General features: G+C 42.5%; 1 protein-coding gene across 2 annotated transcripts in view; it reads left to right on the forward strand.

Annotated features, from left to right (window-relative positions):
- Dmgdh (dimethylglycine dehydrogenase) overlaps positions 1 to 13,470 on the forward strand; it is a 75,077-nt gene that overhangs the window by 43,212 nt on the left and 18,395 nt on the right. For both annotated transcript variants that reach the window (XM_087616103.1, NM_139102.2), the window contains 1 exon segment: positions 1,203 to 1,262. In XM_087616103.1, coding sequence (XP_087472229.1) covers positions 1,203 to 1,262 — 60 coding nt within the window.

The following is a 13,470-nucleotide window of genomic DNA, read 5'->3' on the forward strand; positions in this document are numbered from 1 at the left end:
ATGTTATGCGGTGTTAAAATAGTCTTGCGTTTATCTTGTTTATGTTGACTCTGAGAGGTTAGAGCAGGCAGTTCTCATCTCTATAAAGAGAACACCAAAATGGCCCGACTTCCAGAAAGGCCCTCCACTCATTAACACTGTTAACTGAATACATCGTGGCATTCTGTCCCCATTTCTATACACTTAACGGTTTCCACTGAGTTTATCTCTTTCATTTTTCCTCAGTTCTCACCACATAAATTAGAATCTTCGGAATTGATGTATCCTATCGTGAATCAGCTAGTTCTGGGCTTTAACCCCACCTCCCCTTTTTCTTTTCTTAACTCTGCAAAAGCCGGTGTTCTGTCATCTGCTTCTCTCCCTTTATTCCTGTTCACAGCTAACTGCAAGATAAGCAACATTACTTGTGACTTGTAAAAACGTAATAATGTAATCAAAATTATTACATAATATACATGAGATTCTTGTTTGGGGAATATCATGTACTAGCCTTCAAATATTTATGAAGGTAAAAGTCGGAGGCTGGAGAGATGGCTCAGTGGTTAAGAGCAGTAACGGTGTGTGCTACTCTTACCAAGAACTAGAGGTCAGTTCCCAGCATCCTCACTGAGCAGCTCCCAACCTCCTGCTACTCCAGGTCTGGGATAGGGCATCCACACACACACATGTGCACATAGCAAGAACAAATAAATTAATTAACACCTTTAAAAGAAAAGAACAGTGGGCACAGATGCCACTGTTCAGTCTCTGTGTTTGCTGTATTTAAAAATGACAGCATTTGCCAAAAGGCTTCATTTGAATTGAAAATACTGCTTCAGAAAGTAGTTCATAATTAGTCTTTTAAAGAATCTTTACTCAAAAACCATCAAGTGTCCTTGATTCTGGCAAGAATAATATAAGAAAGTGATGTCACTGTTCCGATCACTGTTACGTATCAGTTCAAGGTGGGAGCCAGTGTTTGCCAGTATTTGCTGAGTGAAGGCAATGGGTTTGTTTCTGTTTTAGTGTTCTCTTCATCTCTCTCCCTCCCCTGCCCTGTACTAAGACTTTCTGGGAGTGGTGTGCACTTCCTTTAATCCCCCACCCCGGGGAAAGAGGCAGGCAGAGCCCTCTCAAGTCCTAAGCCTTTTAAGGATAGCACAGTTCTTATGTGAGGCAAACTAACATGCTCCTCTAGCATTCGAAACCTGTTTTCCTTCCAGATGAACTGTGACACAAACCCTTTGGAAGCTGGGCTGGACTATTTCATCAAGCTGAACAAGGTATGTTTCTGTTCTCCAGCACGCATGAAATGAATGGGAAGATGATGGCAGTGTTTGCTGGAGAGCCGTGCTTTAAAACGTAACCAAGCATGAGTACAGAGGAAACGAGTCGAATGTAAATGCTAAATACCACGTAATGCTCTGTGCGAATGATCTGCCATCATTCTATCCATTTCGTTTGTGGGGCTGTGCCTAGAGATTTAAGGCAGCAGAATCCAGCTTCTTTAAGGGTTAAGACTAAAACCCAAGGGGCTGGAGAAATGGCTCAGTGGTCAAAAGCACTGACCGAATTTCCAGAGGACCTGGGTTCAATTCCCAGCACCCACATAGCACCTCGCAACTGTTTATAACTCCAGGGGAGCCAACATTCTCACACAGATATGCATGCAGGCAAAACACCAATGCGCATAAAAATTTGAAAAAGTAATTAAAGGAGGACTACATTCCAAGGCAAGAGTTAGTTAAAAAAAAAATCACAAGACGATTAACAGGTTTCAACAGACATCTTTCTAGAAACTGCTGTCTGTATGAGTGTTACATATGTATCAGCCATTCCTGGTGGCTGACAAGGTTGCACCTTGGCTAACCAAGCAGTCTGGACATTGACTTTCCCTGCATGCTTAAAGGAGAGAGCAGCCTTGCCACACTGAGTAAAGCCGGTGCTTCCAAATCTGTTTTGCATTCAAATATACATCAAACACGTGTTTCCAATGTGCCCAGTACAAAGCGGATATTTACTGAGGAGCCAACACAGGTCCAAAGAATTATTTTTGACATCCATGTGCCAAAGGGACACTCAACATCAGTGGCTCAGTCTCATCTGGGAACTTGTTGGAAATGCCAATTCTCAGGTCCAATCCTAGACTTACTAAAAGCAGTATTTCTGGGAGCCAGGCCAACCAAGCTGTGTTTTAATAAGCCCTACAGGGGTTCCTAAGAGTTGAGGAACACGATGCTACATAATTACTGTGGAAACTTGTATCATAGGAGGCCAGTTTATCATGGTCCTGCTCGCTGGGGCCAGCCCTATCCGTGTAAATGAGGTCATGCTGTTGAGCCGAGCTCCAGAGCCTCAGTTAGATGGAAGAATTTAAAGGACTTGCCTAAGTAGTTGAGAGTGACAAGGTCAGGAAGGACAGCTACTGCCAGGCTACTAGTTAGGATCCCCAGATACACCGCCAGGTTCATAAGCTCTAGGCTGCTTTCCTCTTCCATGGGAATACGTAACGCACATCTATAAATCGGGCTGTGGGAACTTTTCTAATGCTTGGCATCAGTTCCCAAATTCTCAGCTGAAGTAGTAGCAGGAAACGTGTGTTTGCTGTGTTTGATTTTAGGGGCAAGGACCCCATAAAGAATTCTTAAAGGAATCCATCTTTTCTGCGCATTTTCCCTGGCTTGTATTTTTATGATGTCCCATCTGTCTCTGCGCTAGAGAAAGCAGGTGCTTGGAATTTGAGCAGCTCCTAGCAGCAGATTCCTCCTTGTGGTGACAGAATTCTGAATTTGGCTGTCTAAAATAAAGATGAGAATGCCCAGCCCCTCAAAGTACCTAGCTCTCTGCTGCTGGCCCCCCGATGGGGAGAGGCGGGCTCTGTTCTTCTGCTTCTGTGTTTTGGATATTATTGTGGGGAGACGGTCTCAGTGAATGATGTGTTTACATGGAAATGGATGCTTTAAGATCTCCTTTATGACAGTCAGCAGGTGCACATATGAATTAATTAGCTCTTTTAAATGGTGTCATTAAATAACCAAAGCCAAGATCCAAAGCAAATTGTTTAAAAGATGCTAATTTTGACTGATGACATGTTTTTGGATGCTGGATTGTTGGTCCTTATTCAGGTGTCAAAGAGTTAGTTCTTTTTTTTTTTTTTTTTTTTGGTTCTTTTTTTCGGAGCTGGGGACCGAACCCAGGGCCTTGCGCTTCCTAGGTAAGCGCTCTACCATTGAGCTAAATCCCCAGCCCCAAGAGTTAGTTCTTGACGACTGCGTTGGGTAAACACAGAGCCCAAGGAGTTGGCCATACCTTCCTGGGCTGGGTCTCCTCCACTACTCGATGAATTCAGATGGTTGGTTGCTATCAACCTCATGGGAGAGAAGATACATGCTAATTTCTCAGGCAAGAGACTAGATCTGATTGGCTGTGGTGACAACCTCCTGGTAGTGTCACGGCTTTGCAATCTACGATGAGAGACAGCTTCCTGGAAATCAACCATTGTAACCTAAGCTATATAAGTCAGGTCCTGTGCCTATGAGCCAAAACCGCTACTCATTTAATGTACAGAAAGATGTTCCTTTCAAAGCCTGTTGGAAGGTGTTCTAGAAGATTTAAAAGGATAGTAACATCCAAAATCCACATTGCTTCAGAAAATAGATGTAGGCGGAAGCTGAAGGGAAGGCAGGGGAATATTTGGTTTCGATAATGAAAAAAGATAACAAAACAACTTTAGAATTTTATTGGTCATTTTTTTTACCTTTATTTATCTCCAAAGTCAATAATTAGAATCCTTCCATAAATCCTTAAATGCTCAACATGTGGCAGCAGCCAAAGAGATGTAGAGAAGTGGCTATCGGAGCTGGGAGTAAGGGGGCACGGGGATGGAATCAAGTCACAGGGAGGTGACACCACCTGAGGAATCCCTTTAGCCCGTGTCTGAAGCTCAGTGTGACACCTTGTCACCTGCCACTTTCTACCACAGTCCTTTCTCCTATGGGCTTAGTGGGCCTGAAAATCTACCCTGGTTTCTTTTTCCTTACAACATATATTATGGAAGTTTATAGACTGTCTTATAATTTGAGACCCTCCTCAGGTGTGCCTGTGTGTGTGTGTGTGTGTGTGTGTGTGTGTGTGTGTATGTGTGTGTGTGTGTGTGTTATTTTAACAAAGTGTCAGCATGGCTGCATGCCCATTAGAGTGAGGGGCGGGGGAGGAGCGTAGTCAGCACACTTTGTCAAAGTGAACCGTGTTCGTCAAACTGCTGAGGAGGTAGAGAGAAAGGAAGTGAGAAACAGGGATCCTCTATTGCCAGCCCAGCTCCCTCCCTGGCATAAGCCTATGTGAAAGACACAAGGCACAGGCATGCACACACATACAGACACATACACACCATCAAACATGTACACACTCACACACTGTAATACAAACACAGACACACATATTACATCCACAGAGACATGCACTCACACACATACATATACTACACACACACACACACACACACACACACACACACACACACACACAGTCATAGAGGTCATTGCGATCATCAATCAGTGTTCAGTATAGGAGGTCGTCAGCTGAAGTGGTCACTACTTTTGTGGTCACTGTGGTGGTTAATCATAGTGGTCATTGTCATGTGCACAAACACACTTATACACATGTACACACACAGGCACACACCTGCACACACTAACACATGCATATACATTCAATGCATGCATGCATGGGCAAACATTCACACACACATACACATTCAAAAACACATGCACACACACCAACACTTATTAAATATGCACACACATGATTACACACTTGCACATGCACACACTCACATAGGCATACACATCACAATGCACACAGGTATACATATGCACCCTCACATGCACACACAGTCACACACTCAGAGGCATATTCACATACATACACTTGCACACACATGCACATACACAGACATACACATGAACACATGCATAGACACACTCATACACATGCATACTCATATACATGCACACGCACATATATGCACACATGCACACACAAGCATACACAATGCATACAAGCACATACACATATATCCATTTCTCAAACATTTATTAAATACCATTTCTGCATCTTGCTAAGCCCCAGGTTAAAGATACACTTCTGATGCCTCTCAGAACTCAAGGAGCTTGAGTTTTTCAGGAAGTCAAGCTGTAGGATGAGTTCTTGTATTCTAAAAATACCATTCTGCATAAGGAGGGGCCTGCCACGGGTGGCAGCACTGCCATCTTGTGGAAGTAAGCAGTAGCATCCCAAAAGGAAGCCGTGCAAACCAGTTCAAACCAGCAAATCAAGTCAACACATTTGCTTTTAAATATGTAACTAAACTTCTACTAGCAATAAGCCTAACTTTGTTATTAATAGTATTTTGACTTGTTCAAAGTGAAGTTTGTGTGGGGAGGAAACCAGCAGGCATTGGTTATCACTGGAACTGGAACAATTCACTCCTCTAATCAGGAGCAGCGGGAAAGCAGCTGCTTTGGGATGCTATTGACATTCACGGAATTTTCCTTAGTAATTACCAAAGCTTTGTTCATTCCTAGAGCCAGAGGGAGTTAAGTGCTAAGAGGAACACTCTTAGGCAGAACCAGATATTATTCTTCCTCATTCTCCTGTTTTGATTTTATAGCCATAGAAACAGAATAAAACATGACATATATTGGCCCCAAGTTAGAAGACAATGCCAATTCCAGAAGCCAGCAGTAGACAGATATAAAATACTTACCAGGAGGTCGACAACAGTCTATGGAGTCAGTGAGACTTAGCTGCGTTTGTTCTTTGCAACAGGGTCTTAATATCCCAAACAGGCCCCATACTGACCTAGAGCTAAGGATGACCCCGACCCTCAATACCAACGGCTTCATCTTCTAGTGTGGAGATTGCAGGCATATGCCATCATGGGACCAAACCGAGGGCTTTGTGCACGTTAGGCAAGCACTCTACAGCTGAGCTGTACCCCAGCCTGGCATTAGCTGTTATTAAAATACCAAAGTGGCAGAATAAATGGATCCAAGCAGCAAATTAGCAAGCAACTCTTAATGGGTGACAGTGCTGCTGGTGGTGTCTACCACAAGGAGACTTGAAGTACCAGGAGTCAAGAGAGCCGGTAGTTTTCACTGATGGTCAGACTTGACCCCATGGGCCTTGATTCTCCTACATAATATAGTGCTAAAAGAAAATCCTGAGGCCCACTCTTCACCCTACATGAATTAACATGAATCTCAGCCAGGCCCTGGTTGTACACATTTGTAATCCCAGCTACTTGTGAGTTGAGACTAGGGGAGGGGATGTCTCAAGTTTATGCCCTGCCTGAGCTACAGGATGACTGCAATGCCACCCTGGCAATGTAGTGAGATCTTGACTCAAAAATTAGAAAGTGCAAAGAGGGCTGAGGCAGGAGGATTTCTGTGAGTCGAGGTCCACTCTGGGCTGCATAGGACCATGCCAAAAGTACTTGCAATGCAAGCATCAGGACCTATGTTTAGAGCCTCAGCACCCAGTTAGAGGGCTAAGCATGGCAGTGTGTCCAGGAACTGGGCAGAAAGGGAGGGGACGGGGGGGATCTAGGTTCACTGAGAGGCTTTGTCACAAAAATTAAGATGGGTGCGTCTTAGTTAGGGTTACTAGTGCTGTGATGAAACACCATGGCCAAAGCCACTTGAAAAGGAAAGGGTTTATTCAGCTCACACGTCACATCAAAGTTCATCACTGAAGGAAGTCAGGACAGGAACTCAAGCAGGGCAGGACCTGGAGGCAGGAGCTGATGCAGAGGCCATGGAAGAGTGCTGCTAACTGGCTTGCTCCTCACGGCTTGCTTAGTCTGCCTTCTTATAGAACCCAGGACCATCAGCCCAGGGATGGCACCACCTCCAGCAGGCTGTCCCTTCCCCATCAATCCATAAGAAAATGCCTTACAGTTAGATCTTAGGGAGGCATTTTCTCAGTTGAGGCTCCTTCCTTTCAGATAACTCCTAGTTTGAGCCAAGTTGGCATAAAAGTAGTCAGTTCAGACCAATAGAGGAAGACACCAGACATCAACCTATGGCCTCTATGTGCACACATTTTTACCTGGACTCATACAAGCTAATACACATGTATACACCACACACATAAGAAAAGAAAAAAAGGGGGGGGGGGAGAAAGTAAAGGACTAGAGACGTAACATAATGCAGAATGCTTATCCTGCATTCACAAGACTCTCGCCGTGTAGCCCAGGCTGACTAGAAATTTGCGGTCATCCTGTGTAAATTTGTGTAAATCCTGCTGCTTCTTATGCATGCTGGCCTTACAAGTGTATGCCGCTACACGTGACTTTCAACAATTTGTTTGAATGTAGTTATTCTGACGTAGTTGATTTAAAAACACCTGACCTCCCTTCCCCACCCCACCCCAGGCCAATGTTTTGTTTTTGTTTTTGCGTTTGTTTATTTTGCGGAGGGGAGGGCACATGCCCTTGCCACATCGTAGCAGGAAATCAGCGGACAGTTGGTGGACATTGCCTTTCTTCTTTCACGGTGTGGGTTCTAGAGATCCGACTCAGTTATCAGGCTTGGTGGCAACCATCGTTACCTGCCGAGCCACCTTGTCCACTCCCCCACCTCAGCCTCAAATTCTGAAAGTAGGATCCAGATTGCTTCCTGGTGTCCCCCTGGTGAGTTGTTCTGTGTTGTTTCATTTTCTTTTTCTGATGTGTGCCACAGAGGATGCTGTGTTAGTTCTTTTAAGCACATACCAAATGTGGTCACAGGGACAGAGCGGCAGGATTGATCAGAACACAGCATGTGGAGCTGCAGTGTCAGAGGGAGCTAGTAGGTCTGTGGCTTGTCACCAAGATCGTGACCCACGTCTTGGTTTTGTTGTTTCAGAGGTGGGCAGCAAGGGCTCTTTTCCCTCAGGAAGGCAGCAATTGAGACAAGGGTCTATAAGACAAGCATTCTGCCACCAAGTGACAGCACAAGTCCTGAATGGGTTTTTAAAATGTGTGTGTGGAGAGGGTGGGGTTTAGTTCAAGGACAATTTCGGGTGTTGGCCCTGGCCTCCACATTGTTTGAGGTAGGGTCTCTTATCGTCCGTCACTGTGTATACTAGGTGTGCTCCTGTCTCCACCTTCTATGTTGCCTTTGGAGTGCTGGGGTTACACGTACATTCTCCTATGTCAGACTTTACATGAGTGCAGATCAACTGAACCCAGGTCCTCATCCAAACACTATCTGCTAAACCATGAACTCTAACCCTTGGATTTAATTGTTTTATATGTACAATACTAAAGTATATTTGTACATGTATATAGAAAACCACATGTATATATGTATATGTGCACACACATACATGTATGTGTGTTACTATTATATGTATATAAAATATAATATATATATGTGTATATATATATATATATATATATATATATATATATATATATATATATATATGTGCACAGTGTGCATACCTGGCTCCTATGGAGTTGAGATGCGAGGACATCAGATCTTTTGGAACTGGAGTGACAGGTGGCGATAAGTTGTCACGTATGTGCTGGAAGTTGAACCAGGGCTTCTGTGCAGGAGAAGCAAGTTCTTTCAGCTGCGGAGCCCCTGGGTGTTTTATAGAAGTCAATCCGGCCAATCTATGTGACCAGAGAAAATTTAATTTCATTTTGTACCTGAGATTTCTAATCTGTAAAATGAAGCTTCCTTCTTTAGGCCTCAAATTCAAAAGGCCACTTGACAGAGAGGCTGAAGTTTAATGATGCCATCCTTACTCTCTTACCCGTTTTCACTGCTCAGTGATATAAGGGGAGAAGAAAAGAAGGAAAGAGGTTAGGTCTGAGCTGGAGGAGTTTACCATTCCCCAAACACCTGTCAGAATGTGTTACACTAACAGCTACTGAATATCACCCTCCTATACCCAACTTCAGTCCTGAAACAATGTTTCTACCCTAAAAGCTCAAGTGTGCTCTTTACTGACTGCTTTAAAACTTCTAAATCTGTGGAAACCCTGGTCTCAGAATACATTTTAAGTAATTTTAGACTGATTTTCTTTTACGTATATTATTTTTATGTCAATGGCACATTGAACACAAAATTGTTGACATTTGAAGAAAACAGTTTGAAAGGTTTGATATGCATACCAAAATAAAGTTATAATTGCAATAAAGAGAGCGTGTCCCTTACCCTAGAAGCATAAGGAATTATGACAACCTTTGGTAACCCACACTTCCTAACCCTTACCGCAGCTCCACCCAACCCCAGATACCCATCCATCTGTCTTCTGTCACTATAATTTATTTTTGCATCCTTTAGAATACACGGAATGTCTATATAAATGGAATTAAACGGGGTTCAAATTTCATTATGTTGCTGTGATAAAATACCCTGACAAGAAGCAATTTGGGAAAGAAAAGGGATTTCTTTTAGCTCACAATTTCAGAGTATAGTCCACCGTGTGGGTTAGTCAAAGCAGCAAGAACTGAGTGAGCAGAAGATGGAATACTGCTTTCTATAAAACGAAAGACAAAACATAGAACAACAACAAAAAACTGTCACCATGTAAGCAAATGAAATGTGTTTCCATCTTGCTGAGTACAGAGCCCAAGCATGAAGGGGTAGAGCGAGCCTACATCAAACAAGAACAGCCCTGAGTTCTTTCCAAAGCGGCAACCTTCTCAAACAAGGAAGCTTGTATATACTCACGTAAGGGTTGGCCCATTGGCCAGGCTGGCTCTATACTTACTAGCTGCAAAGGACTCCCTTCTTCTACTTCCCAAGTGCTGGGATTATAGACATGTATCACACTGCCCAGCAGCACTTCTGTACAATTGTTTCCATGAATGTATATTTTATTTTCTCTTGGATAAATACCTAGAAGTGGAATTATTGAGTAAAACAGCAAGGATATGTTATAACTTTTATTTTATTTTATCTTATTTTATTTTATAAGGTCACACCATGCTCACTTCTTCCTTGTGTGTGCTCAGTTTGATTTCTCCACTCTTGTATTGTTCAGAGACCCCTGCCTGGGGAATGATGCCACCCACAGTGGGCTAGGTCTTCCCACATCAATTAACTTAAGACAACCCCAACCCTAGACATGCCCATAGGCCGACTCAGTGTAGACAATCCCCATCAAAACCTCCTCCAGGTGACTCTAAGTTGTACCAAGTTGACAATTAAAGATGACCACCACATATGGTGTCTATATTTTTGGGCGTGGACCTACTCGGCATAATTCAAGCATCATTCATGTTGTCATACGTCAATTGGGAGATGAGGTAGGCGTCTTTAGTGGCCAACTCCTACCTTACTGTAACTTCAAAATGCCTTTTCCTTTATTTTCAGCCAAAACTTGAAAACTAAGCCTGCTCCCAGCGCCCTTGTCCATCATTTTAAATATAAGATGATATCCTTGAGATAAAAATGTCTGGAAATGTGTCTACTATTTTTCTTAAACTTACAACGGAGCCTCGTCAGCAATGGGCCAACCCTTACATGAGTATACATAAGCTTCCTTGTTTGAGAAGGGTGATGCTGTGGAAAGAACTCAGGGCCATTCTTGCCTGCCACATGATTTGGCTCTGCACTCGCAAAGATTCAAACACATTGTACGTGTTTAAACGGCAACAGCTCAGTCCTTTAATACTAAGCAGTATTCCATCTTCTGCACTGCAATTCGTTTAAACACCGATCTGTTGTTGAACATTCACCTTGCTTCAGTTTGAGACTATCACAAATAAAACCACCCTAGCTGTTTTTAGACTATCTGTTTAGAAGGAGTGTGTTTCATGTTGGCCAGGCTGGCTCTCTACTTAACTAGCTGCAAAGGACTCTGCTCTCTCCACCATCCTGACTCCACCTCCCAAGTGCTGGGATTACGCATGTCTCACAGTGTCTGGTGGCATTTCTGTACAACTGATTCTATGAGCACACACTTTATTTTCTCTTGGGTAAAACCTAGGAGTGGAACTACTGAGTAGAACAGCAAGGATATAACTTTTATTTTATTTTTAAACATGCTTGGTTTTATATGTATGAATGTTGGGCTGTGTGTGTGTGTGTGTGTGTGTGTGTGTGTGTGTGTGCGCGCGCGCGCGCACCATGTGCATGCAGTGCCTATGGAGGCCAGAAGAGGGTGTCAGATTCCTTGTAATTGCATTGTTATTGCTGTGTGGGAGCTGGGAATGGAATCTCAGTCCTCTGGAAGAGCAGCCAGCGTTCTTAGTTGCTGAGCCTTCTCTCCAGCCCCTATCTTAGTGTTTTAAGATGCTGATATTTATAAAGTTGTATCATTTTTATTTTATATTTCTACAAATAGCATGTAGAAAGCTTACTTTCTCTACAACCTTATCAGATGTCTATCCTGGTCAGTCTGTTTAGTTAGAGCCATTCTGTGAGATGCTGACTGGCTGTAATTTGATTTCTCCATGGCTGATGATATTAACTTCTGTTTTTATGTACCTGTCTACTATTTCTGAAGTCTTCTTTGTTCTTTGGTAAATGTGTGGTCAGATATCTTACCCATTTTCAGTGGAGTTTGCTTCCTTATTGTTGAGTTTTTCAAGTTCCTTATATAGTCTACATATATATATATGTATACATATATATAACATATATATTCTACACACACACATATATATGTACATATTATATATATATATATATATATATATATATATATATATATATATAATCAGGTACATGTTTTATAAATGGTTCTGCAGTCTGTATTCTTTTTTTTTTTTTTTAATTTTTTTTTTTTTCAGAGCTGGGGACCGAACCCAGGGCCTTGCACTTGCTAGGCAAGCGCTCTACCGCTGAGCTAAATCCCCAACCCCTGCAGTCTGTATTCTTATTATTTAATTTTTGAATTATATCTTCCAAGGAGTTTTTAGTTTGTGAAATGTGAAGTCTTTACCAGTTGATCTTTAACATGGTTCATATTAATTGATCAATCAGTTGATTGAAGGGCAGGACATACGTGTATGTGCCTTGGAGGCAAGAGGACAACTTGCTGGATCATTCTCTCCTCCCATTCTCTCCTCCCCTGGGTCCTGGGGATTGCTCTCAGGTGACTTGTCAGACTTGTCAGCCTTTGTCCCCTGAGCCCCACACTGGCCTCACTTTTCTGTGGGTGATGCTTTTAGTTCCAATCCAAGAACTGTTGCTTAACTTTTTTTTAAGTTAATGACTTTTTTTTTGGAAAAAAAAAAGACTAGCATTTACAACTTGGAATGGACATAAATTATAGTTTCCTGAGCATCAATGTTGATGGTGTGCTCAAGTCCACAGACACAGCCTACTCTGCTGGCTCCAAGTCTTAGGGACAGCCATCTATGTTTGCTTCTAGAAACTGTAAACATTTAAAAACCTTATTTGTTATTTTGAAACAAGGTTTGAAGCCACCTTCTTATATTTAGGTCCATGATCTACCTTTGGTTGACTTTTATATCAGTTGCAAGGTGTGGATTAAGTTTGTTTGCACGTGGCTCTCCGGTTTCCAGCAGCGTTTGTTGTAAAGGCTGCACCCTGTGTACTCACTGCCTTTGTAGAAGGGTAGGACTCAGTTCTGGTCCTATTTCTGGGCTCTGCTGTGTTCCATCGAACTACTAATATTTCCTGGTATATAATATATATTACTATAGTTTAAGTAAGATTAGTTTTGGCTAGTCTAGGTCCTTTGGGTTCCCCATATATTATAGAAACAGATTGTCAATTGATTTTTTTTAAAAGCCCCTTTGGGATTGTGACAGGGAATACACTACTTCTGTAGGTTAATTCAAGTCTTTCAAGACTTGAACAATGTATATCTCTATGTCCATTTAGATCATCATTAATTTCTGTCAGAAGTATCTTGTAGAATCCAGGATGCAAGTCTGTATATACCTAAATAGTTCATATTTTAATACTATCATAAATGGCATTTTAAGTTCCGTTTTCAGTTGCTCTAACTTCTGTATATAGCTATGCAGCTGGGAGCCTGGGAACAGCTCAGTTGGTAAAGTGCCCGCTGCCCACGAATCCCAGCTCCTACACAAAAAACCATTGGTTGTATGCTTGTGTAATCCAGTGCCAGATAGGCAAAACAAGAGATCTTGGGGGCTTGATGGCCGGATGTTCTTGTCTATTCAATAGGCTCTGGGTTCAGTGTGGAACCTTGTCTCCAAAAACAAGGTGACAAAAAATAAAGGAAGAGAGGCACCACCAATCTCCAGTTTTCATTGTGCATGCACATACATGTGTGCACTCTACAAGAGTGCGCACATCCACACATATGCACACACACATACACTCCATACACATACACATCCATGCGCACACTACATACCTACACACATACACATACACTCCACACTTACACACATACATATGCACCCTCTATAAGAATGCACAGACACACACACACACATACCTGTGCACACACATATACACGTGTACACCCCCAAAAGAACACATACACACA

This window comes from Rattus norvegicus, chromosome 2 (genome assembly GCF_021556685.1).
Source record: "Rattus norvegicus strain SHRSP/BbbUtx chromosome 2, alternate assembly SHRSP_T2T, whole genome shotgun sequence".
Taxonomy (NCBI): domain Eukaryota; kingdom Metazoa; phylum Chordata; class Mammalia; order Rodentia; family Muridae; genus Rattus; species Rattus norvegicus.